The following is a 26241-nucleotide window of genomic DNA, read 5'->3' as shown; positions in this document are numbered from 1 at the left end:
TCCCCAGCCCTCTCTAGTCCTTGGGCCCCAGGGAGTCACCTGCTGCACTGCCTGCTCTGGTCTGCTCCCAGGGCTGGCTCTGCAGTGCCCCATGGTCACAGAAGCTCAAAGGGGCCCCATGGTGGACGGGCCCTGCACAGGGCTCTTGCTGCCTCTCGACAGCACCTGGGAGGAGCAGTTACAATCGTTCCATTTAAAAGCCCTGGAAACTGAGGCCAGTGCACAAAGAGCCCATCTGCGTGCAGCAGTAGAAGGCGGGACGGGAGCCCGTGCCCAGCCTTGGCGTCCTCTCCCCAGGCGCCGCGCTCCCAAGGTGCCGGGATCTGTACCCGTCTAAACACTGCCATCCATAATTCATGTGCTGGCAACCTCTCTCTGTTTTCTTTACTCATGTGTGTAATAAAAATCTTTTTTTTTCTTTCTTTCAAAAAAGGGAAGATAGAATGTCTGCCCACCACTCCTTCCTCATGCAAATAAGCCTTGGGAGGAATTGCCTGTCATCTCTTTGGGTGTATTTTGTGGTAATTTGGCTGCTTAAACGAAACATCTGTTAGCAAGCAAGGCCCGGGGAGAGCGGGTACATCAGCAGAGAGCAGGAGGCGGTGTGTTTGCTGTTCTTGAGGAGTGGCTCTGGGGGCCTCTGGCACCGGGGCCAGGGTGCAGGGACAGGATGGGTGGTGTGGGTGGCTGGAGCATTCACACCCGCCCTCCTGGGTCCCGGGGGACAGCCTGCTTCCTTGTTTGTGTCTGGGCCAGACCTGGGGTGGGTCTCCAGGTGTGGGGTACTTAGGGGTGGGCTGTGGCTGTGGCTTAGGGAGGAAGTGGCCCCTGTTGCTCCCACCCACCTGTTAAAGGGACCCTCAAACCTGGATGAGTCCGGTGCAGTTCCCAACCTCAGGGGCAGAGGAGTGGTGCCCTGTCTGGGTGGTGGGGTTCAGGGCCCTGGCCCCATGTGGATGTGGCAGTGTGGGGGGAGGGATGGGGTGCCATGGGGCAGGCGTGGACTGTGGCTGCAGCCCCCCCGTGCTGTGGGCAAGCGCAGGTTCCTGGGTTCCTGTCCCCCTCTTTGAGACGAGCTCTGTGAGTGAGTTGTGTTTTGGGGCCAGCTGTGGTTTCCGACCAGTGCCTTACCGTGTGGCATGATGGGCCCGGGTGGGCTCTTGGTGGACCGGAGTGCTGGGCTTTCTGTGCTGCTGGAATGGTGGTGGGAATGATGGTCCCTCAGGGTGGGGTCGGGTGGTTCTGCAGGTTCCTTGGGTGGGCAGGCAGGGGGCCCAGGGCTGCAGGAGCAGGAGTCTTCCAGCCGGGGCTGTAGACTCTCGGGGAGGGACTGTCTGGGAGGACGTGACCAGACCAGCCAGCAGCTTTGCCTTCAGGGCGCAGTTTATCCAGAGGCCCTAGGCAGGTGCTGACCTCTGTTCCTATAGGAGCCTTAGCCTAGGCTTGGGGGAGGGTGGGGATTTGTCTTAGGTGACCAGGTGGCCTTTGCGGATCCCCAAGCAGTCATGTTTCTTATTCTCCAGGGGCTTCTCCTGTGGACAAAGTGGTTTTTCTTAAAAAGGGTGCTGCCTTCCATTGATTTTCGGGGCCTCCTTTATTGCTATTGATCCTGTAAAGCTTTAATCAGGAAACAGTCTTGCAGTGGCTTGTGGAGACCTGGCTGCTGTGCTGTCCACTGCTCACCCGGCTCGGCGCTCTCGTGGATCCTTGTGCCCTCGTGGTTTGGCCCAGGCCACTGTCCTGCTGTGTGCACCTGGGCGTGAGCCCAGGCCGAGGGGCGCAGGCAGCATCGTGGTCATTGGGGGCGTGCAGAGCGAGGCGGCTGGCTCTGCAGCTGCCCGTCCTCTGTGGCTGACACATCAGGCTCTGGGTACAGCGGTCTGTGACAGGAGGTGGCACAGCTACCAGAGCAGAGGGCCTGGGAGCAGCTGGCCCATGTGACTTGGTCCCAGGTGGTGTGGGTGCTGCCCTCTGGAGGGTGGTCTCAGTCTGTCCAGGCCCCTGTGCTGACCCCCAGTTGTGGGACTGGCCCTGTGTGCCCTATGGGTGCTCTGCTCCCCTTCAGGTCTTCGTGTGGGGGCTGCAGAGCTTTTGGAGCTACCTTTCTGAGCCCTTGGACTTGGGGGGGGGTGTTTAATGGCCTTTACAAAACTGTATTTTTAAATAAAATATAGACCTTCAAAGTTACACGCCCCGGGTGTGTGTTTGTGTGTTCCTGCGTCCACACGCGTGCTTGTGGAAGGTCACTAGTGCCAGTGCCCCCCAGTTTCCCTGGCAGGCCTGGCCTCTCCGTCTTTCTGAGCACCTTATTTTGCATTTTCTGAAACAGTGTATTTTTCTCGTTCTGCCGCGCTGACAGGTGGGTCTTGGCCGCGGGCTGCACCAACTTTCAGGGGCAGCATGTGTGACGTTGCGCCTGCCTTACCTCTCCCACACTCTGGTGTGACGCAGTGGGCACTTGCGCTCTTGTTTGTTTGTTTTTTTAAATATTTTTATTTGCCAATGGATTTTTTATTTGATTTACTTATTCGTTTATATGCGGTGCTGAGGGTTGAACCCAGGCCTCACACCTGCCACTGAGCCACAGCCCCAGTCCCTGCACTCTTGTTCCAGGTCAGGCTACTGAACGCCACCTGTGGGAGGGCCACGTCCTGCTGGCTGACCCTGGATGTGGCTCTCAGCTCCCAGGCCCCCTGGAGATGGCCATTGGTGGCTGACTCCCTGCAGCCTGGGCTCTGGAGGGTTGGGCTGTGCCACCTTTGTCCACCCCAGGCAGCCCCGGCCCTCCTGCTCCCTGGTCCTTCCTCCCTCTGTCCCTCAGCATGGCTGGAGGCATTTCCTGGGTCACCCTGGCAGCTGGCTGTGGAGGGCTTGGGTCCTTGCTGGGTTGCTGATCCTCTTGGGGGAGAATTCTTCGCAGATTCCTGGGCTCCCTCCTCCTCCTGTGGTGTCCTGACCAGGTGAACACGTGGGTGCAGTTCTAGCCTCAAGTCCCCCATCCCGGACCCTGGTCACCTCCTTCTCATGACAGTCAGGGTCGCTGCCTTGAGACGGGAGCATTGTGCACCTTTAAGTCTGAATTGCTAGAGAGAAGCAGCCCAGATTGGCCAGGGTGGGTGAGAGGGCAGACTACTCTATGAGGAAGTAAAAGTTCTCTGGAAGAATCAGGGGCCACCAGGGCGCTGTGGAGAGGGAGGTGTCCAGGGCGTGGGGAAAGCCTGCCCAGCACCTGTGAGGCGGGGAAGGTGCCTGTAGCCAGGTGCAGCAGGAAGTAGAAACCAACCGTGTTGAACCAGGAGCTCTGGAAACCGGCCAGGGGCAGCTGGCTCCCCAGGGCTCCTGGCAAACCCGGCCTGTCTGCAGCCTCCAGAGGGCCACCACACTACAGCCCGGTCTCGGTGCCCCAGCTCTGTGGTGCAGGGTCTGGTGGTCCAGGGAGTTGGAGGGGAGGCAGGCCAGGTGCCTGGGGATGGATGGGCCACCCCTGGAGCTCAGGGCAGGGTGGAGGACCAAGCCCCCAGCTCCCTCTGCCTCTGTGGACAGGCCTTGGGTGGCGCTGGCCCCTTGTGCGTCCATCTCTCAGCTTGGTGGTACATCTGGAGGCCCTGTGCCTCAGTGCTAGAGAGGGTCACACGGAGGAGCTGGAGCTCAGAGTTGGGGTGGCCCATCCAGCCCTCCACCCGAGGAAGCCATCCAGTGGGAATGGATGGCGTGTCCCCAGGGCCAAAGTGGGAAGGACAGTGCTGAGATTCAGGCATGGATCCCATTGGGTTGGGGAGTCTGGATGGGGGGCTTCTTGGGGGTCTCAGGGGCACCTGGTGGCCTTGAGAGTGGCTCTGAGCACTCAGCTGTCCCTGGTCCTGGGTACACTGACTGCGGTGCTCTACCCCAGGGGGCTTGGCACCTGCTCCCCACAGCTCTGCCGCGGTCCTGACCCCCTGCCCTGCCAGTGTGGGTTAGAAACAGGAGATGAGCCCGACCCTGGCCCCAGCATCCTACGGGCGCCAGTGGTCTGCCTGGCTGCCTGGACCCCCAGCGGGTCACCCAGGCCTTGGGCTGTGTGAGGAGGGGGCCTGGCTGCTCCTGCCCCAGTGGGTGTGGGGGAGGGGCTGCCTTGGTCTTCAGGTCCCCAGAGGCCCGTGGGGAGGTCTCCACCCTGCAGAGGCTGGTGATCTGGCTGCTAGGCCCAGAGGCTGGCTGTGAGAGCACCGCTGTATCCATCCTGCTGCCCGGGCCTCCTTGGCCACCGTGGACTCTCGGTCCTCTCTGTCAGGCTCCAGAGGCAGCAGGCACCCTGCTTGGCTTTGTGGACAAAGAGCCCTTCTTCCTGCGGGGCTTGCTGGGGAGCTGCAGCTGTCCTGGGACCCCATCTCTGGATCGGGACCCCTGTGCTCTTCAGAGGGCGGAGCGAAGTCTGGCTCTGGGGTTGGCACAACGTCAGGTCCCTTGTGAACCTCCCTGCTCGTGGCACTCCCCAGCCAATCCCTGCGGGCAGGCGAGTGAGCTGCCTCCCGGGGAGGGGGGATAAGGCACTTCACTGCCCACTGTCCCCGCCAGAGGAGCCTGACTTCCTGGCTTGAGAAATAACGGGCAGTGCCTGCTCTTTTCCAGGGCTTGGGATCGAACCCAGGTCTCCTGCTCGCCAGGCCAGCTCTGCTGAGCCACGCCCCGTCTTGCGGGGCCTGTGGGGTGGAGCCAGGCCTCGGGGGCGGAGCTCTGTGGATCCTGGTTTGCAGCACCTCCTGTGCATGGGTGTCTGTTGGGAGTCCTGGGAGGCCCTCACGGTGATCCCTTAGGGTGGGGGCTCCAGCGGGTTTTTACACACCACTACCTGAGTGGCTCCCCAGTTGCTTGGGCCTCTGTTCACAGGGGTTGGGAGGCCTTGCCAGGGACCAGGGAGTGGATGGCTGGTAGCAAGCGGTCAGTCTTGTAGTTGGAAATGGGATGGCAGAGTGACTAAGTTCCCGCAGGCCAGGATTCTGGGTTCGGCATGGGCCTGGCCAGGGGGCTCAGAGTCTCAGGGCCCACAGGAGTTTGGCATCACCCTGGCTCCTGAGCTGCTGGTGCCAGGTCCTCTTCCCTAGAGTGGAGCAGCAGGCGCAGCCTCTGGTGGGCACGGCACTGGTGCTGCCTACCAGTGAGGCCCAGAGGCTGGGGCCGGTGTTTCTCGGCCTCCTTGTCTGGTGGCCAGTGCCTGCAGTCAAGGTGACTTGAACAACCAGATGGTTCTGTCCCAGTCCTGGAGACCAGGAGTCCAGAGCCGAGGTGTGGGCCAGCGTGGTCCCTCCACAGGCTCAGGGAGGCCCTTCCTGCTGCTGCTCCAGGGGCTTCTGGGCGTGTGGTCACATCTCTCCAGCCCTGACCGCAGTGGCCTCTCACTGTGTCCTTCTCTTCCGTCTCTTAAGATGACCCTGGTCACTGGGTCAGATTCTGCCTAACCTGCAGTGACCTCATCTTGAGATCCTGACCACAGTTACACCTGCGAAGACGCTGCCCAAGCAGGCTCCAGGGAGTGGCGGGTGGACTTCTTCCTTGTGGTGGGAGTGGTGTGCAGGTCACCCCTCCATGGCTCCCTCTTTCTTTCGGAGCCTGGTGCTTCCGAGCTGTGGTTCAGGGGCTGTGGCTCGGGGGCTGTGGGCTTCAGGGCCTGCCTTGGAGTACTTGGTGGGGAGGCCGGGAGAGCTGAGGGAGAAAGGTGGTGGCTGGGGAGGGGCTGTGAGAGGAGCCCCTTGGGGCGCCCCACGGCCCAGGAGGTAGAGAGGGGAGGAGGAAGCGTGGATAGGAACCAGGAGGGCTGGTTGGGGTGCCGGCTATGGAGTCACACTCCCCATGCGCTGCTCTGGTGACGAGGCTTGGTCTGGAGTCCCCCGTCCAGCCCGGTCGGTGGGGGCCTGTCCTCGTGGCTGGCCTCTGCGTCCCTCCTGGTGGCTGCAGCTGGCGCTGTGCTCTGTCTCGCCCCTCTGCGTTGCTCGGCTGCCCTCTCACTTCCCTTGGCCACCTGCCCCTCCAGCTGAAAATAACTCCTGGGGCCGGCCGGGCAGGGCGGGGCAGGACTGCCTCGCGGGCTCAGCTGAGGAACCTGGGGGTAGCCCCCTTCCCACGGCTGGTAGATGGCGCATTTCTTCTTGGTGCCTGGCACAAAGTAGGACTTGGCAAAGTTTGATGGACGAAGGACTCAAGGACGAATGGGTGAAGGCAGGTGGCGATGGGCTTGTGCTCCAAGGTCCACGTTGGCTCAGCCCTTTCCACTGGTGGAACCAGAGACCCTTGGACAGGGATGGTCATGTAGTGTGGCAGGGAAGGGTGTCCTGGCTGAGGGGGGCACAGCCAAGGCCCCTCCGAGCTGGTTGTGATATTTGGTGTTCTGGGGGACACAGGTTCCTTCCTTTCTTGCTTTGGCCACAGGGATGACTTCCCCAGGGCCCCCTGTCCCCACCCCTCAGTGGGGAGCCACACACCTGGAGCCCCCTACAACAGAGGTGGGGCCCTTGCAAGCTGGAGCCAGCCCGGGTGTCTGTCAGCGGATGAAGGGGTAAGGAAACGTGGCGTGTGTACACACTGGAGCTCGGCTCAGCCGAAAAGAGAAACGAAACTGTGTCCTTGGCAGGAAAATGGATGCAGTCAGAGATCATCATGTTAGGGGAAGTCAGTCAGAGCCAGAGGGTCAGGGTCATATGTGTTCACTCACGTGGAAGATAGGAAGAGGAAGATGGGGGGGTCTCGTGAAAGACCAGAGAGAGACCCCTAGAGGAGAGGACCAAGGGTTGGCATGTGGGGAGGGAGGGGGAAGGGCTGGGGAGTGACGCTGGCCAGATTGTATTGTTACCCTGTGCATGTGTGTGTGTGTGTGTGTGTGTGTGTGTGTGTGTGTGAACATGCAACAACAGATCCCACCAACGACTGTGACGCATCAATACAGAGTGTGGGGGGAAGGGTGGGACCGCTGGCCCCGCTGTGGGAATTGCTTTGAAGGAAAAGCCCCTCAAACTCGGGGCAAGCTGTCATGGCCACAGCTGTTCACTCCGCACAAAAGAGAGGCGCCGAAGCTGTTGCCCAGCGGGCGGGGTTGGGGGAGGGTGGGAGGGGAAATGCTTGGCCCAGCCAGGGGTCTTCCCCATCCCTGGGGTGAGCTGGGGACACCATGTCACTGAGGAGGTGCCAGCACCCAGGGTCTCCTGTCCCTCCTGTGTGTCATTCCCCACCATCCCCTTGGAGAAAGAGCAGTCAGCAGCTGGACAGAGCCAAGCCCCTGTGGCCAGTGGCGGTGCAGGGTGGGGGCTTTGCAGGTTCCCGAGGCCCACTTCCCTCCTCTTACTTTTTTTAAAATACGTTTTTTAGTTGTAGATGGACACGATACTTCTGTTTTATTTTTGTGTGCTGCTGAGAATGGAACCCAGTGCCTCATGTGCGAGGCGAGTGCTCTGCCACTGAGCCCCAGCCCCAGCCCCCTCTCCTTATTTTTATCAAACCAAACTCTCCAGGAGCCGTGTCCAGACCCTTTCTTCCCTGCCCACATGAGGCAGGACCTGCCGTAAGCCAGCAAAGGTGTGCTCTAGAGTGCTGGTCTGGACCTCGGCCTTCCCACCTGGTAAGACCGGGTGACCGTCCTGGCCTAGGGTGCACAAGGAGGGACAGTCAAGTGAGAAGCGGTCGGCCGAGGCCCTGGCAGCTTGGGCAGGGGCCTCGCCTACTGCAGGGCTCAGGTGGGGCCCGGGGAAGGAGAGGCTGCAGGTGGGAGCCCCGCCCTCTGCAGTCTGCCCGCCTGATGACCCACAGCTGCTGGGTCTTGGCAGGCGTTTGGCTTCCATCTGGAATAGCAGCCCAGGCCCAGCTTTCCTGATGGGGGACAGCTGGGCGGTGGCCCCAGGCCCAGGGCTGCTCTCACCCTGGGCTCCTGCAGCTGCCCACATTCCTGACCCGCAGCCCAGCTGTTCGCTGGGCACCAGTGGCGCCCCCTCCCACCCCTGCTCCTTCCCTCTGAGGGCCTGGAACTGGTGCCACTGGACTTCATGGAAAGTGCAGCTTCGCCGCCACCGGCCTGTGTTCTGAATATCTGGAAGGTGAAGCCCAGAGACCCGCTGTGTGCCTGTGGCCACTGTCATACACTCAGGGGTCCTCTCCTCCTGGCCCCGGCTCCCAAGGCAGGTGTCTTTTAGAAGTTCAAGAAGTTCAAGGTCTGGGACCTGCCTATGGGGGAAGAAACCAAAACCCAAACCAGAGAAGAAATTCAGAACTGCATGAAGGCAGAGCTCCCCAGACCCACCCACCACTCCCTGCAGCGCCCACACAAGTCCCCCACGAGGACCAGCTGGGCCCACCAAGCCCGCCCATGAGGACCAGCAGGGTTGCCACCTTCCTGTGGCTGTATGGAGGTAGCTCCTGGCCAGATGGGTCTGGGCCTGAGACTTGTGGGCAGCTGGGGCTGTGGTCGGAGGCAGGGTTCCCAGGGAGGTTGGCTGGGAGGATCCAGGGTGAACCCAAATCTCTGACTGAAAGCTGGTTGGGCCTGCCCCACCCCCTCTCTGTGCCCCAACCCCAATTCAGGGTGGAGCTGGACACCACAGCGTCCAGCGTTCAGCCCACATAGGCCGTTTTGACTTCCTGCCCAACTGGGGGTGTCTTGGGGGCTTGTTTCCCCAAAGAGACCTGGGGGGGGCCTGGGTGAGGAACCCGCCTGGTGAGGCCCTAGTGGCTGCCCGGGGTCTGGGGACCCTCCTGGTGAGGCCCTAGTGGCTGCCCGGGGTCTGGGGACCCTCCTGGTGAGGCCCTAGTGGCTGCCCGGGGTCTGGGGACCCTCCTGGTGAGGCCCTAGTGGCTGCCCGGGGTCTGGGGACCCTCCTGGTGAGGCCCTAGTGGCTGCCCGGGGTCTGGGGAACCCACCTTGTGAGGCCCTAGTGGCTGCCCGCGTCTGGCACCAGGCAGGGAGCCACAGGAACCTGCGCAGTGTGAGTGCAGAGAGCTGGCAGAGCTGGAGAGTCCCTGAGGACTCTGCCTTAGTTTCTCTCCCAGCCTCAGCTCACCCGCTCCGCCATCCACCCCATGGCGTTTGCCCAGTGCCCATGGTGGTGGGCATGTGTGTCACAGGGCCGAGGGCACCAGGCTCAGAGCCGTGGCCATCTGGCGCTGCCCTAATGTGAGCACAGCGGGGGCCTTGCGGCCACAGGGACTGATGTTCTTACAGTTCTGGAGGCCAGAAGTCCAGAGTGCAGCTGTGGAGGGCCAGGCTGCCCGAGGCCCGGGGTGGGGTCGCCCTGCCTCTGTGCCCTGGGGGTTGGTGCTCCTTGGCTCCCGCCACATGCTGCAGTGTCTGCCTCGTCTTCACGTGGCCGCGTGGCCCCTCTCCTCCCTTCTCCTGTGGGGCTCTTCCTCACCAGGTGGCCTAGATGACCTCGAGAGCCTTAGTCTAGTGGTACCTGCAGGCTTCTCCCCACAGGTCACCAGCAGCCCCTGCCCTTGGTGCCAGTGACTGTGCCCCCTACCTGACGTGGTAGGAGGCCTTGGGAGGGCGTTGGGGGTAGTGAGGTCCTGGGGGTGGAGCCTGAAGAGCCCGCCCCTCTCTCTGCCCAGTGGGTGCCAACAAGTGGCATTGTGCCATCTGGCGCCCCAGGCCGACTCTGCCGGGTCCTCCTCTTGCTCCTCCAGCCCCTTGTTTATGGCCCCTTGCTGTCGCTACCGAGCTGGGCGAGCCTCTGGGCCTCCAGACGCTTCGCTCTTCTCATCTGTAAGCTGGGCGTGGTGTCCGCTTGGTGGTCACTTTCCCGTGGGCAGAGCTGACCACCTGAAGTGTGTAGTGCAGTCTTCCTGCTCGGTGTGCATTGTAGTCGGCTGTTTCCCTGCTGTGACGCGGGGACCCGACCAGAACAACGTCAGGAGGAAAGGTTTATCTGCGGGCTCAGGGTCTCAGAGTCTTCGTCCATGGAAGGCCGTCCATTCCTCAGGGCTCCAGGTGGGGCAGAGCCTCATGGTGGGAGAGGGTGGCCGAGGGGAGCCGCTCACATCACGGTCAGGAAGCAGGGGGAGCTCCACTGGCCAGATACAAATATAGACGGAAGCCAGGCCCAGGTCCCACCCCCAGCCGCACCCTAGCACCTCAGTTACTACTCGGTCCACCCCTATCGGGGATTAATTCGCTTGGTTGGGTTAAGACTCTTACAACCCAATCACTTCTCCTCTGAACTTTCTTGCATGTCCCACATGGGAGCTTCTGGGGGGCACCTCACCTTCCCACCCTAACAGTAAGTATGTGAGTCAGATTCCATTACTGTAACAAAATACCTGAGGTAATCAGCTCATTAGGGGAAAAGGTTTATTTTGTCTCACAGTTTTGGAGGCTTTAGTCCGTGGTTGATGGGCCCCATTGCTTTTGGGCCTGAGTGAGCAGCACATCATGCAGGAACGTATGTTGGAGCAGAGTTGCTCATTTCATGGCCAGGACATGAGGAAATGAAAAAATGGGAGAGGAGGGCTGGGGGCCCGTTAGGCCCCTCGGCACACCCTCAGTGACCAGAAGGCCTCCGCGTAGGCCCACCTCTTGATGGTTCTGCCACTGCCCCGAGACTTCACCAAGCTGGCCTTTGCGGACAGTCCAGAAGCAAGCTGTACAGCAGTGTGTCCCCGCCATGGCAGAGGTCTCTGTGGGGTGCTGCCAGCTGTGACCCAGGAGGACACTGAGGCTCCAAGAGGGCACTTGACGGGTCCCAGGGTCCAGGCCGAGTGGGAGTCAAGCCTGGCTGTCCAGTGCCTGGCTGTCGTCCTCTGGGGACTCTGGAGTGCACGGCTGCTGGGGGCACAGATGAGGCTGGCGAATCGGCTCTGGCCCCCAAGGGGGTCTGGCTGGGGCCGCTCCTGGGGGCTGGGGCCGTGGAGGCACCCTGGAGGCTGGGGAAGGTCTCCAGGCTCCTCCCGTGTCCCTGGCAGACACTCTACGTGGGGACCTGGTGGGAGCAGCAACCCTTCAGGGTTAGAAGTTGCTCAGAGCTGCCCACCCCACTTTGCTGTGCCAGCCCTGGGCCTCTGCAGCTGCTGTCGGGAAGCTGTCCCGCTTTGCTGCGTCCCTGGCTGGCCCTCCGGCTCACGGAGGATGGCTGTTGCCTGCTCCCAGCGTGGAAAGGCTGGGTCTGCCCTCCTGCTCGGGAGCCCCCGTTGCTGCCATCACACTTTTCCTTCCACGTCTCGGCTCCGCAGGAAGGGTGACAGCGAGGCCCCTTCATTCAGACAAGAGAGCGATAATCTGGTGCGTTTGGCCATTAAGGGATGCGCTGGCTTCAATTTAAGCGGGCAGCGGGGAAACAGAATAGCCGAGAGTGCCTGCTCAGCCCTGCGTGGTGCTGCAATCGTCCCGATTGCACAAGAGAACGGGCGCTCTGGGGTGACCTTGGAGGCCACTTTCTGGAGGGGAGATGAGATGGAGAGGATGCAGTGGCACAGAGGGCGATTTCACGGATGACTTGTGAGCCTGTGCTGCCCCTGTGGCTGCGTTGCTGTAGCGGGGGGTGCGGAGGATGGGGGCACGGCGGGGGGAGCCCTGGCAGCCTCTGGGAAGTCCCTCTGAGCCATGCCTGCCTGGGAGAGGGCGATTCCAGCCCTCCCTCCTGTGGGGTTCAGAACCAGGTCAGGGGAGGAGGCCCTACTGGAGATTCTAGAGAAGCAATTTCCTGCTGGCTTTGTAGAACGATTTTGCTTTGACCTTGACTCAGAGCCCTGGTACTGTGGTCCACTCTTCATCCCTGAGGCTCAAACAAGCCATTTGCCTCAGCATGGGGCTTGGAGGGTGGTGGGCGGAGAGCAGATGCCTTCCTTCCAGGCTCTGGCTCTGCAATAAGCCCGCCTGCCTTCCCCGGGCTGGGGCCCTGCAGTACGCACACTGGCTGGCTGCAGAGCCGAGAGTGGGGTGCTCTGCTGACCAGCAGGTGCTTTAAGGTCAGGTGCGGGTTGGTGGCCTCACAGTGTGGCACCCCCAGGCGAATGTGCTGTCTGCTTGGCTGCCAGGCGGCTCTTTCCACAGAGCGGGCTGCTCGACCTCTTGGAATGAGCTGCCCGTGGTCGGGGGTGTGAGTGGACACAGGCTGACCCTGGCTGGAGCCGGGAGCTGGGTACTGGCTCTCCTGGGCTGCATTCCTGCTGGTCCTGATGATTCCGATGGCTTGGCAGCGTGGGGGCGTCGCAGAGCTCTGTCTGTGTGGGAAGGGCAGGCACAGCCCATGGTGGGTGCCTGTCCAGAGCAGGCTCTGCGTCACAGGTCTGCAGGACTCTCGGTCACAGGCACCCTGGCCATGGTTTTCTTGAGTTAAGAGTTTGGAGTCTAGGTTCAGAAACCAGGCCCCTCAGATCCAGGCCACCAGGGCCCTGCCCCAGCCTGTGGAGCCGCTCCCCAGGTTCTCTGGGAAGCCCCTTCCTGTCCACAGCCCCACCAGGAGTCGGTGAGCCGGGCTTCAGGTGACGGTGCGTCCTGCAGGGTGGTGGAGGAGTGGGCATGGCAGAGGGAAGGGCCAGGACCCCTCAGGAGCTGGGTGGAGAGTGAAGAGTTTGGGAAATGGGGACGAGAATAGCATTCAGGCCACGGGAGCGGCGTTGAGGCCACGGGAGCGGCGTGATCCAAGGCTCAGCTCCCAAAAGTGCCAGAGCAGCAGCTGGTCTGTGGCATCCAGTCACCAGCTGCGTTGGGTGAACCCATGGGGAAGGTGGCCCACTGTGGCCTCAGCAAGGTGGCCTCTTGGAGGAGGAGGGGTCCAGAAGTGGGGGCTAAGAGCTGAGGGCTGGGATGGTCAGGTCAGGAGGCTTGTGGTGGTCAGTCTGCAGGCGCCTGGTTCTGGGACTGGGCTTTTCATTCCCTGGGGTGGAGGGAGGGCCTGGCTGGCACAGGAGCCTGGATCAGAGTCAGAGAGGGAGACCCTGTGCTGCTCTGCCTCCCCTGACCCGTGGCCCGTCCACCTCCTGCCCGTGGGTTGGCCCTGGGTCCTCCCCTCACCATTAGGTGAGTGTGGTGATCCCCAAGACGTTCCTCTTCCTGTAGGACCAGGACACGGGAGAGCTGTGATGTCAGGCTTGGGCAACACCGGCACATGCCCGGCTTGGCGGACCCTGTTATGGAAGAGAGTGGAGGGCACCGACGTGCTGGCCCCCCTCGGGTGAGGGCGTGGAGTGCCGGGAGCACGGCCGAGTGCAAAAGCCAGGCCCGCCGTGGCTGGTGCTTTCTGCAGCCCTGAGGACCTGGCCCCATGGGCCAAACTGCCAGCTCCTGCAGAGCCCTTCCCTGAGGCAGGCGGCCCCTCTGCTTGCCCACCGTGCCAGCCCTGGCTGGGGGAGGCCTTGGAAGGTCCCACTTGCAGCTCCTGCAGGAAGGGGCCCGTGGCCTCCCTGCTGGACACCAGGGAGGGTCACTGGGACCCTGCAAAAAAGCGTTTGTTCATCGCTCAGTCTGCTGGTGCCTTTTTCCGGGGCCTGTGCAGCCGAGAGAGGGGGCCTGAGCCAAGGAGGTGCCCACTTCCAGTCGTCCAGGGGTAATGGAATCCCTGCATCCCCCATCGTCCAGCTGGCTGCACCCTTCTGCCCGGGGTTGGGGAGGAGCTGGATCCTGGGGCCTCCCCGGGACCCACTGCTATCCGGGGCTCTGCAGATTCAGTGCTGGAGCCCTGTGCCATCACGGTGGCCCAGGTGACAGCTTGGGAGCCTGGTGGTGTTGAGATGACCAGGGCTGTGGAGTCGACTGGAGCAGAGCTAGTCAGATCTGGTCCCCGTGAGCCTCAGTTTTCTTGTCTGAGTGGGTGCAGGTGGAGATCTGGTTGGCCGTGCAGGAGGCGCGTAGGCTGTGCCGTGGTCGTGACCAGTTCCCAGGTCCACCTGCTGCTTGCTTTTGGAAGAGGTGCTTCTGAAAGTGAGGGTCCAGAGGTGGGGACGGCTGCTGGAGGATTGGCAGCCGTGCTGGGCCACGTGGACGCACCATGCGGGGGGGGGGGGGGAATGCAGGTGTGGACAGAGACAGGTGCTGGGGACACCTGGGAGTGCTCCGCAGACTTTCACTCATTTGTTCCTTTACCAGATCCTGGGTCTCTGCCATCCGTTTGTGGTCTGGGCTACTGGGGCCCCAGAGAGAGCACGTGGTCTCAGCTTGTCCTGTGGAATGAGTGGCCAGCTTGTCATCCCAGGGTCACCTGCCTGCCTGCCACAGGGTCACGCTGAACCCATTCCAGCCGTAGTGGCACCTTTTTGTGGTCATGGTGCTGTTTGAAGTGTTGCTTTTTGGAGGGAGCATGGATCAGTACGACTAGACGCTGACTCTTCTCCCACTTCCTGTCGATCTGACTTCCTCGCTGCCGCTCCGGTCTCCTCGCTGCTCACAGACGGCCCAGGGGAGTCGCGCCACTCCCTCCCGCCCAAGCAGAGGCCGTGTGCGGTGGAGCGTGCCCAGCCCGCCCGACCACCTGTTCACGTGCGCCAAGGCGGCCGCGTCCTGCGCTCTGGGGTTTCCGTGTGGCAGCAGTGAGCACGGCAGTGAGCAGCCTGTCTCGAGGTCGGGTGGTCTTCCAGGAGCCCTCGGCCTCCAGGGCCGGGCCGTGGTGGCCCTCCTGGGCATGGCGTCCAGTGTCTCTGGGCAGGGCAGTGGAGCTGGCAGCTTTCCTCCCAGCTCTCGGCTGTAGAAGCCAGGGGACGGTGGAAATGGAGGTCCCGTGTCCGTGCGGGGGTGGCCTCCTGAGTGCAGCTGGTGGTGAACTGGAGAGAGTCAGCCGGGCGTGCCGGTTTCTAGGCCCTGTGAGGCTGCGGGGCCAGCCCCCTGCCTCTGTTCCTCCCACCACTGTGACTCGGGGACCTCTTGGGCTCCAGAGAGGTGGCCCAGCGTCAGCTGTGGCTTCCCGTCTTCATCGACAGGCCAGCGTGTGGACAGGTGGAGTCTTATTGCCCATGTAACAGGTGGGAAACTGAGGCACGGAGAGGACCAGAGGTACTGAGGGGTAGGCTCAGCTGTCACCGCCAGGCGAGGTCACTCTGGTCTGTGCTGGATGTGGCCAAGCACAGGGGCTGGGGCTGGTGGGACCGTAAGAGGTGGCAGTGGTTGTCGGGAGACACCAGCCAGAGCCCCCGAGGAGCTGTGTGTTGGCGTGCTAGGGTGAGGTCTCGAGAGCCCACCCAGGACTCCTCCGCGGGCTCCTGTCCCGGCTGAACACTGTCCTGACCCTGCTGGCCAGGACACCTGGGGCACAGGCCTGGGTCAGGTCGCAGGTCCCCCTCCTCATCTGCAGGCTGGGTCAGTTCAGAGTCGGCCTGGGCATGACAGAACGTGGAGACACAGCTGGGGTCTCAGTGGACTGAGTGGTACGGGCCATTAGTCATTGGGTGCAGAAGGTCAGTCCAGACCACTCACGGCTGGCGTTGGGGCGCTCTCTTTACGGGGTGCAAGGGCTGAGCTACTCTTGGTCTTCCAGTCCTCCCAACTGACTTAACTTTCCTGAAAGGACTCTTTTCTTCTTCTTAGAAAACAAAGCATGTTATACCCTTGCTCAGAAACTACAGAGGATAGCGTGAAGGTCATGATCTGGCTTTGAAGGTCAAAGCATTCCAGATCTGCTGCTGGCTCTGCCACACCCTTGGTGGTGACCTTAGGCAGGGGGGAGGGCTCTTGGAACCTCTGTTTCTTCTTCTATATAGAGAGTTGCTGTAATGACCAGGGTTGCTGTAAGCAGCCCAGTGAGGCTGCTGGCCCAGCGCCTGGTGTTCTGGGAAACCCTCCCCACAGCGGAGCTTTTGTGATTGTCATGAGTCAGTGCCTCGAGACTCCCAGAGGGTCCACGCTGGGAGGGCCCCCTGGAGCTCTGGGCTGGACCCTCACTGTTAGATGAAATCCTGAATGTGGGCAGTGAGGGGCCTGGAACCAGAGGTCAGGGCTGCACCAGCGGTGACCGTGTCCCCAGAGCAGCACTCGGCACCTTGCTCCTCCCTGGTGGCCACACGGTGGGAGCTGGCCACAGAGTCCAGGCCTTAGAGGAGCAGCTCTTCCGTTGGCGAGCAGGACTTCCACACCCCCGGGCCTGCGGCCACATGGGGGCACACTGTTTCCCTGTGGACTTGGGCTGCCCACACAGCATGGTGCTACCCCATTGTCGCCCTTTGCCACCCAGTGACCAGTGCCCAGGCCGCCTGTGCCCACACTGCAGATCCCTGGCCAAAGCCAGCTGGACACGTGGCCTGTGAGTGGGTTTGCCTCTCTGGGCCTCAGCCTCCTGTCTGTACCCACGGTCAGTGCTGAGGCCTGAGGGTGTCCATGTTCTGAGCTCTGGAGGGAGGGCAGGCCTGTGCCATTTCCTGTCCCAGCAGCATGGGGTGACAGGGGTGACAGCGTGGCAGGGTCTGTGCAGCCCTGGGGCCTGAGGGCGTCCACATGGACTGAGCTCTGGATGGGGACCAGGCCGGTGCCATTTCTGTCCCCAGCAGCACGGGGTGATGAGGTTGTGCCTCGCCTGGTGGTGGCCCTGTTAGGTGGCTATGTGCTCCTCTGGGGCAGGGAGGGCTGACTCCATCCTGGCCAGTTGGTTCAGAGGCTCACTGAGAAGTAGCTGTGGTGAGGCCATGTGGAGTTGGCCACGGAGTGTCCCTCAAGGTTGCTCTTGGTGGCCTCTGTGTGGCTCAGCTGTGGTGTCCTGGCCTCTGACATCCTCGCCCCTGCTGCCCTGGGTCCATCAAGAGTACAGTGACCAATGACAGTGAACAGCGACCTGGGCTCATTGTCTGGCTGACCTGGGAGGTGATGGGCAGCTGGGCGTAGAGCCTGTGTCCTAGCCCTGGTCTGAATCAGCCCTGTGGGCTCCAGGGGCTGGTGGATGGCCAGGGAAGCAGCAGCGTTCCCAGTGTGCAGACCGCGGCGCCTCTCCACCAGCCCTGTGCGGAGGACACAGCCCTGTGCGGAGGACACAGCCCTGTGCGGAGTACACAGTCCTGTGCGGAGGACACAGTCCTGTGCGGAGGACACCAGCGCTGTGCGGAGGACACAGTCCTGTGTGGAGCACCATTCGCCCTGGGGCGGAATCCTGCCCTGGGGTGGGGCTGTGGGTGCAGGGGGCAGGGTGGCCATGCCCCCTCAGAGTGTCCTGGACAAACACAGTGGGCCCTGCTGTCTGCCAGCTGGAAAGCCTCCCAGGGCCTTGACAGGGCCAGTGTTCTGGGGACAGACCCTCCTGTGGGCCCTCGGCTGAGCCTGCTCTGGGGATGTGCTTGCTTCACAGTGCTGGTGACGCGGTGGCCCTGTGGGGTCCCACAGGCTGGGATAGGCCGGCGAGAGCAGAGCTGCTTGCTCCCGGAGCCACGGGACGGGCTGACCTCAGGCCTTCCCTGGCAGCAAGGAGCCCCCAGCTCGGGCAAGGACTGGGAACCTCGGCCTGAGCCGGGCAGGGTCTGGCCTCCCCCGCCCCTCCCCTCAGCTCTGTCCTCCTGAGGCCCATGTGGAAGAGGCGGGCCTGTGGCGGCCTCGCCCCGGGTCCCTCCCAGGCCTTCAGGAGACGGTTCTAGAATCTGAGCCTGGGCCTGCTGCTTGTGGCTGTGGGGTTCTGACCAGCCAGGCCCTGGCCACTTGCCCTCCCAAGTCCTGGGACGGTGCGGGGAGGTGGGACCCAAGTGGCAGAAACAGCTGCCCACTGCCCGCCTTTGTGGGAAGGGAAGGGGCCAGCCATGAAGACACGGCTAGCCCTTCCCTGCCACACAGCCCTCTGTGGTCCCTCTCCACCTCTGGCCTCTGCGTCCCTGAGGTGCAGCAAGAGAGGGGCCAGTGGCCGTGGAGCTCGTTGTCCACACGGGCCCTGGTGGGAGTGGACTTGGCCACTCTCAGCAGTGCTTTGGAGGGTGGAGAGGCCTGGCTGTCCTCAGGGGCTCTGCTCTGGAGCAGGCCTGGCTTTTGGGCTCTGCCACCTTCCACTTCTCTCGGTGTAAAGTGAGACTTGTCCTGGAAAGGCCAGGAGGGACCGTGCCGGGCAGCAGGGTCGGGAGGGCTCCATGAAGGAGGCCAGGCCGTGCGTGGCCTGCGTGGGCTCTCTGTCCTTGGGCTCTCTGTCCCAGGGCTCTCTGTCCTGGCCCTGAAGCCTGCGTCTGCCTGCCCAGCTCTTTTCCAGGGGCTGGATGGGGGTTCCCGGTGGACACTGCCCTGGGAGCGGTTCCCAGAGCTGGGTTGGCTGGAGTGTCCACGTGCTGGGCCAGGGTGGGCCGGGCCAGGCCACAGACACGACCCTGGAGGAGGCCTGGCTGGGATCATGATCAGGACCTGGGCTTAGCTCTAATGTGGGAGGCCAAGGGGGAGTCAGAGGAAGCAGTGGGGGTCGGAGAGGAGCCACATGCAAGGCAGGTTGAGCCCGGCTGGGAGCCACAGAGCCCTGCTGGCCTGGGTACTCCGGGGTCCAGCCCATCCCCTCGCCCCACCATCCAGGCTGGGTGGCCAGTGCCTGTGCTTGGTGGCCTGGGCATGGGCTGGGTGGCCTTGGCCTGTGCTTGGTGGCCTGTGCCTGGGCTGGGTGGCCAGTGCCTAGGCTGGGTGGCCTGTGCCTGGGCTGGGTGGCCAGTGCCTAGGCTTGGTGGTCTGGGCCTGGGCTTAGTGGCCCAGGACCTGGGCTGGGTGGCCTGGGCCTGGGCTTGGCCACAGACGCACCATCCCAGTGCGAGGCCAGGGGTCGGCTGTTTTTGGCTTATACTTTTTGGGGTCCAAGAGGGAAAGTGTCCGGGCCTCTCTCCCAGCTCCAGTGGCTGCTGGTGACGCTCAGTGATGCTAGCCCATGGCTGTGTCCCTCCCGTCCCTGTCGCTGTCATCACGGGGCCCATGTCTCCGTGTCTCTCTTGAACTCTGTTGTGATAGAACATTGGTGAGGTGACACTGACTGTCCTCAGGATTCCCAGCTGTCCTCAGCCGCCCGCTCGCCCTCCAGGAGCCTCCCGTCATCCGGGCTGGTGTCCGTCCTGCCACACCTGCCTCCTGTCCCGCGCCCGGCACCCCACTTGCTCTCTGTGGCTGTGATTTTGATGGCCTGGGGTGAGTGACGGAACCCGTTCTTTGTCTTTCTGTGTCTGTGTTCCTCAGAGTTATCAGAGGGCAGAGGTCAGAGACGGGGTCGTTTCAGACCGTGTCGCCACCACAGTGACAAGCCACTGCGGATTGCAAGTTTAACTTCCTTAAAATCACATAGAGTTCGCATTCCTAACTGGACAAGCCACATGTTCAAGTGCTCAGTGGGCACTTGCGTTCAGGGGCTGTCCTAGTGAACAGAAGGAACTGCCATCATGCTGGGAAGTCCGGCCCAGAACCTCGCTCTCAGGTGTGGAGAGTGAAGGCCCGTGGGCCCTGGAGTCACGTGTGATCCTGGGTTGCACCCTGTGCCAGGTTTTTAAAGACCCTTTTTGTTAGGAAGGAACGTGGTTGTCCTTTACCCAGCGAAGAGGTGCAGGTCAGGTCTGGACCCGGCACCCTGTGGGTGTTGATGGTGGCGCTGGCCCTGGAGGCCTGGCCTTGTTCTTAGCAGGGGTAATGGAGGATTGTGCCTGCAGTGAATCTCAGATCCTGAGAAGAAATCGTATGTACAGAGACGGACGGACAGACACTGGGAACAACTGTGTGGTCAAGGGAGCGGGTCAGCGTCGTCCGTGAGTACAGCCTGCCTGCTCAGGATGGAGTGGCCTGGGCGGGGGGCTATTTGCTGGGGCTGAGCTGCGTGTGGCCTGGGGCTCTGGAGTGCGGCTGGCCTCACGCCGACCTACACCTGAAGCTCTTGGGCGCTGGTTCCTGGTTGTCCTTCATCCAGATTTGTCCGTTAGTCTAAATGTCTGGTGAGCAGGGCCAGGCTTCCTTCTGTCCTCTTGACCAGGCCGTTTATCCCTGGTGGGGGGTGGTGACTGATGGTGTCGGCCTGGAGTCCTGAATTTTTTGGGGGCCCTGTGTGCTGAGGTCCTTGCCCTGTGCCTGTGCTCCGCTGGGTAGGGGATGATGGCTTCCATATGTACCCAGGTGCCCTCAGGGCTGTCACCAGCCCAGCCATGCAGGTGCATCAGGAACCCAGGCTCCAGGAGAAACACTCCCGCTGGTCTTGCTCGTTAATGATGGCAGACAGGATTTGAACTCAGGGCCCGACGCGGCCTGCACCGAGCTTCCTTGCCTGCTGCCCCATAGGGGTCTCTACCTGCGGATTCTCCGTGAGAACTGGAAGATGACGCCCTGGTCACCACTGCCCTCCCCACCTCCTGCCGGGTCAAGCCCAGAGCAGGCCTGGAGCTCTGTTGTGGGGGTGGTGAGTGGAGAGGAGGTGACCCAGATGTCTGTCTGGGAATGCTCACCTCTGGCTGCCATTACCCCCCATTGTGGCTGGCCGTTCCCTGGGTCCAGTGTGGCTTCCTGGGATGGCTCTGGCTGTGGGTTTGCTGCCTGTGAAGTAGATAGGGAGCAGTTGTGCATGTGTGTGTGTGCGCGTGTGTGCACACCCCTGTGTGTCTGTACAAGTGTGCTCCTGCGCCCCTGTGGACTGGAGTCTCTTCCTCCAGGACTGGCAGCCTCCGGTGTGCTGGAGGCACTTGGGCAGAGCTGTGGGTCTAACACGAGCCAAGAGGTTGTCTGTTGGGCCTGGACCTAGCTGACACGGTGGCCCCGCTCAGTGCAGGGGCCCTCTGGGTCTGCAGCTCTGCGTGGGAGGCCAGAGGCCTGCAGTGGCCCAGCCTGAGGCTGTGGAGTTTTGGTGGCTCCGGCCAGGCCCGCCTGCTCAAGCCTGGGGGTGGGGTTCCTCGGCTGCCCGGGCCCATGTCCTGTGTGGGGAGCAGGGGTGTGCCCGAGCACAAACTGGGGCAGACCTGCTGTGCTGTGCCCTGTGTGCCCGCCTCACTGTGCCTCTTCTTGCCCCTAGTTCCTGTGCCTGAAGAACATCCGCACCTTCCTTAAAGTCTGCCATGACAAGTTCGGGCTGAGGAGCAGCGAGCTGTTTGATCCCTTTGACCTCTTTGACGTCCGAGACTTCGGGAAGGTGAGTGGGCTCCTCCAGGCGCTGCACGCGATGTGGTGGCTGAGTGTGGGTGGGCCATGTGAGCAGAACGGTCCGCCACCTCCAATCTGAGCTGAGACCAACCCGCTTGTCCAGGTGTGGATGCCAGGTCTGTGTGTCGGGTGGGAGGTGGGACATCCTTCCTGTCAGACAGGTGACCTCAGGTGTCTGAGTCCACCTTAGTGGGCACTGCTGGTGTGGGAGCGGGGAGGTGTAGAGGTGTGGAGGCCGCGGCTCGCTGGCACGCCTGGGTACAGAGTGACCTGCTGTCCAAGCACGGTTACTCCAGACCCAGTAGGGTCAGGGCTCTGGCATCTTCTGGGTGGATGGCGCCTAGCTGAAGGTGACCGGGAACCAGGTGGTCCCCTGGCCTGGCCTCCCATGGAGGCCCATATGCAGCCTGGCCTGCTTGCTGCTGCTGCGGGTTCTCATACAGCTGCTCCCTGGACTCCCCCGACTCCCAGACTCCCCCAACTCTCCCGACTCCCAGATTCCCCCGACTCCCCCGGAGCCGCTTCCCACCTGCTGGTGGGAAGTGGCCGAGGTGCCCCTTGCCTCCTTTCTTGAGGACTGTTGTCAGGGACTTGGGACATGCTCTGGGTGTGTGATCTCTGAGTTGCAGGGTGGGTTTTGTGTTTGTGGCTGCAGATCTGAGAAGTCAGCTCCAGAAAGCCCCTCCCTGCAGTGCTGGCCTGTCACACAGGCATCTGACACTAGGACTCCCATGGGCCACCGGGCCCTGTGTGTCTCCTGCTCAGTCCTGGGATTCTCTAGACTTGAGACTTGGGGACCCCTTCGGAGCCTGCTTCCAGGACTGGGGACGTGGCTCAGTGGGGAGCTCTTGCCTAGCACACGAAAGGCCCTGGGTTCCATCCCAGTGCTGCGTAAGAAAACTCAGAGCCTGGTCCCCAGCTCCTGGATGTTTCTGTCCATCTCCTGCCTGACACCCCGAGGTCCCGGGCCACAGATGTGTGCAGGGAGCTTGGTACCGAGTGGGCTGCAGCAGAGCTTGGGTGGCGCCAGGCTGGTTTCTCTTCCTGTAAGTGGCTTCTCAGTTCCAGCAGGTCTGTTGAAATGGCTGAGAATTCTCTCCTGCCCTGTAGCTGTGTGAGGAGTGGAGACGGAGCTGTCTGCAGGGCCCTGGGCAGGGAGAGGCTGATGGTCGGACACTGGGGGAGGCCAAAACACGTGCACACACACACTCCTGTGCACACACACAGCTTGCATGTCTTCAGATGCACACACACTTGTGCATAAACACACATTTAAGATACAGATTCATAGCCATGTGCAGTGGTGCACACCTGTAATCCTAGTGGCTTGGGAGGCTGAGGCAGGAGGATCGAGAGTTCAAAGCCAGCCTCAGCAAAAGCGAGGCCGTAAGTAACTCAGTGAGACTCTGTCTCTAAATAAAATACAAAATAGGGCTGGGGATATGGCTCAGTGGTTAAGGACCCTTGAGTTCAATCCCTGGTACCCAAACAAAAAAAAGACAGATACAGATTCATGTGTTCACATGTCCACGGACATGCCCGCCCCTCATAGGCAGAGCTGGCATTGAAAATAAATGCATCAAGGAGTAGATGGACCCCCTGGCCACGCTCGGGTCTTGGCCTAGCAGCTTCAGTGTGTCATTTCATTTTGCTCTAATCTGCTGCAGTGGCCAGTGGTGAGGCCAGACAGCTTGCAGAGGGACGCCTTTGTCATCATCGGAGGTTTTGAGGAGGTGGCTTGGTCTGCACTGGGTCTATCCTGGGGCCTCCCTCTGGTCTCAGGCCTGCCTCACTGTGGTCAGTGGTGGGGCTTTGCTGTACTTGGCACCTGCTGTCGTGAGCTGTGAGCAGACAGTGGGCTGGACCTCAGGCCACAGCGAAGGGGGAGCCCAACTTGAAACTTGAGTCATTGTGACTTCATGGTTGGACAGGAATGGCAGCCACAGGATGGGGGACAGCCTTGAGTGTCCACATGCGCTCCCTCTGATCCCTTGGTTCTCAGAGCAGAGCTAGGCTGGACTCCAGCCCGCAAGTGATGATGTCACTCCAGGCAAAGGGTCAGTCTCCATGGCCTCCCACTCTGCTGCCGAGGGAACCTGCCTGGGCCTGCGTTGAGGTGTCGGGCCTTGTTCTGGGATTAGTGAGCGTCTGGGATCGACTGGCCAGTCTGCTGAGAGGTGTGGGCCCGGGACTGGGAGGAGGTCTCTCTTCACTTCTCCTTGCCTGGCCTCTCCCACTCACATTTGTTGGATTTGGGGCATGAAAGGACCCTTAGAGAAGAGCTGGTGCTTCAGGATCAGGCTGATTTAGAAAGTACCATCTTTTCTGTTACTTAGGAAGGTTTGGCGTGTTTTAGGTCCTGCCCAGGCTCTGGGTTTCTTGTTTGTTTCCTAAATAGCTAATTCTGAGCTTCCCCAGTTTCTTACGTGATTGAGTTGTTCCTTGGAAAGACTAAATGTATTAATTGACTAATTCACTCATTCATCTATTCCTCTACTCATCCATCCATTCACCCAACTGTTCAACCAAGTATCCACCCATCCATCCTCTGACTTTCATTCATCCATCCACCTCTTCATTCCTCCATCCGACTGTCCATTCATTCATAATCTGCCCATCTATTCATTCCTCAGTTCATCCATCATTCCTTCATCCATTTATCCATCCACTCATTATCCATTCAACTATCCATTCATCTACTCATCCATCCACCCATCCCTTCATCCATCCACTATTAACCATTCAGCCACCACCCATTCACCCTCATCCATCCATCCAGCCAGCCAGCCAGCCAGCCAGCTGTTACATCCATCTAACCAACTGTCCAACCAATCATCCATTCATCCATTCAATCTCACCTTTTGACCATCATCCATCTGTCCATTCCTTGATTTGTCCACCTCTCCATCCATTCGACCATCCATTTTTCTATTCCTTCATGCATTTATTTACTGTCATCCAATCATTCACTCATCCACCATCTTCCATCCACCATCATCCATCCATCCATCATTCAACCATGCATTGATCCATTTATCCATCCAATACTGACCCTCCAAACATCCACTTATCCATCCATCCATTCACCTGTTCGTCTACCCACCAACCAACCATTAGTTAAGCGTGTAATGTCCTAAGCATGTATAAAGTGCTGACTATGCTGAAGATAAAATGGAGAGACAGGACACACAGATCTGTGACCTTGCAGTTAATGGTAAACAGGAGAGTGGGAGGGCGAAGACCCTGGAGCCTCTCCCTGAGGCTGGCTGTGGTCACCTCAGCATGACCAGAGCTTCATGGTGGAAGGGTCCTGCACTTGTAGGATGACCCTGCACTGCCCCATGAAGAGTGGGATAAGGTTGACAGTCCCACCCCCGTGTCCAGACTGGCCTCTGGTGTTTTTTTCTGTTTATGGACCAAGAAGAGCCTCCACATGAGGGTGTGGGCAGCCCTGCTTCTTGGCCCTCAGCTTCTCTTTCCCTGTCCTGTTTGGGCCCAAAGGGCCGAGCTGGGCAGAAGCCAGGGGCTTCCTTATCCCAGCCTATTGTCCAGGTCTCTCTGCTCCCTGGCCAGGGAACCTGGGGCGAGCAAGCCCTGGGAAGCTGGTGGCCGTCCACCGTACCTGCCTTTGGGCACCCTTGTCACCCATGCAGCCCCCCGGGAGGCAGGTGGGGTGGGACAGGGCTTCCATCTGTATTGCTCGGGCGTGACTCCACTGCCCAGATGTGGTCTGTTGAGACTGTGCCCGTGGGTGCCCAGGGGAGGCCGCTGCCCTCCTGTGCGTTGCTTCAGGGCGTGGCGAGGAGTGCCCGTGGTCCTCGTGGTGTTTATTGGTATTTTCTTCTCCTCTTGGCTCCTTGCCCTGCGAGCCTCAGCAGCACGGAGGGATCCAGAAAGCCGGTCCTGGGAGCGGTCCCCTTGGCTGCCTTCCCCGGTGTTTTTCCGAAGGCTTGCATTAAAGATATTAGGTTTCGCCGAGATCAGTGGTGTCCGGGGAGCTTCCTGTGCTGGCTGCCGTGGCCGCCTGGCCAGTGACTGGCCGTGAAGTCGCCCCTGCCTGCCCTGCCGGCGGGCTGTGGGGGCACTTCTCATTTCCTCGGGTCTTGATGCTGGGTGGTCCGTCCAGGTTGCAGGGCCCAGGGTCGGGGCCAGGCAGGGGCTTCATGGGAGGCGGCCCTGGCTGGTCCTCTGGGGACTGGTCAGGAGTTCAGAGGAGGCTTCTGGGGAGGCTGCAGAGTTCCTGTGGCTGTCCTCAGGGAACCCAGTCCCTGCCTCGGCAGATGGTACTGGTCAGGACAGCGGCCTTGGCTGTGTTGAGAGGCGGGCACTGCTGGAGGCCGCCTCCGTCTCCCCGCAGGACCCCCCTCTCACTTTGTGTCACAGACCGGAAGTTGAGCTCCGCAGAGGGCAGGCAACTGCTTGCTCAGGTCACGTGGCTGGGAGCTTCCTGGGTCTCTAATCCCTCTCTGTCTGTCCCCGGGCTGTGCCAGCTCCAGGGGATGGTGCTGCAGCCCTGGTGGGCCTCACCACTGTAGTGTCTGGTCACGTGCTGGCACTAAGCCAGTCCCAGCTGTGACATTCCCTAAGCCTTCACTTCCTGGTCTGATGAGCTGCTGAGGGAGGAGCCCACAGGGTGTAGCCGCCGCCCAGAGCCCCCCCTTGCAGCTCTGAGGCGAGGGCCTGGGAGAGGAGGTCTGTCCCCAGGACAGAGGACAGGGCAGGGGTGTCTCCTAAGCAGCCCGGGTGGAGTTCTGGCCTGCAGGAGGGAAGCCAGGGCCCTTCTGGGTGCAGAGGACGAGCTGTCCCCCCTGGACCCTGCCTGGCCTGCTTGTCACCCCAGCCGCCACGGTCGCGTCTCTGCTGTCCACGCCTCGCCCCTTCATCACTGGCTGCCCTGGGCCTGGAAGCTTCTCCCAGTAGCTGCGAGGGCCTCGTGGTCCTGGCCCAGGCCCTGCCACTTCTGCTGCCTGCGTTCTGCAGAGCACCTGCCTCCCCACAGCTGTCTCCCCTGGTTAGTGCTCACGAGGACCGATGGCTGGGCTCAGCGCAGAAGCTTCTGAGTGGTTCAGCCCGGCCCTTAGCGACAGCCCCTGGTTGGTTTAGCAGTGTTGGGCTGGCTTGGAGGGACAGCCCCTGGTTGGTTTAGCAGTGTTGGGCTGGCTTGTGACACCAGCTCACCTGGTGCCTGGGCCCAGGCTCTGCCCGCTATCCCCGAGCTCCTCTGCCCTTCTCTTGCCGTGGGAGAAGTCGCTGCTGTG

At 61.4% G+C, this 26241-nt stretch overlaps 1 protein-coding gene across 1 annotated transcript in view; it reads left to right on the top strand.

Annotated features, from left to right (window-relative positions):
- LOC144377408 (guanine nucleotide exchange factor VAV2-like) overlaps positions 1-21077 on the top strand; it is a 35474-nt gene extending 14397 nt beyond the window's left edge. The window contains exon 2 of the mRNA XM_078048614.1: positions 20856-21077. Coding sequence (XP_077904740.1) covers positions 20856-21062 — 207 coding nt within the window. The 3' untranslated portion in view covers positions 21063-21077. The remainder of the gene's footprint in view (positions 1-20855) is intronic.
- The last annotated feature ends 5164 nt before the right edge of the window (positions 21078-26241 follow it).

The sequence above is a fragment of the Ictidomys tridecemlineatus genome, chromosome 4 (genome assembly GCF_052094955.1).
Source record: "Ictidomys tridecemlineatus isolate mIctTri1 chromosome 4, mIctTri1.hap1, whole genome shotgun sequence".
Lineage (NCBI taxonomy): Eukaryota > Metazoa > Chordata > Mammalia > Rodentia > Sciuridae > Ictidomys > Ictidomys tridecemlineatus.
The sequence above is the reverse complement of the archived record's forward strand: the minus strand, read 5'-3'. Positions and strand labels throughout refer to the sequence as shown.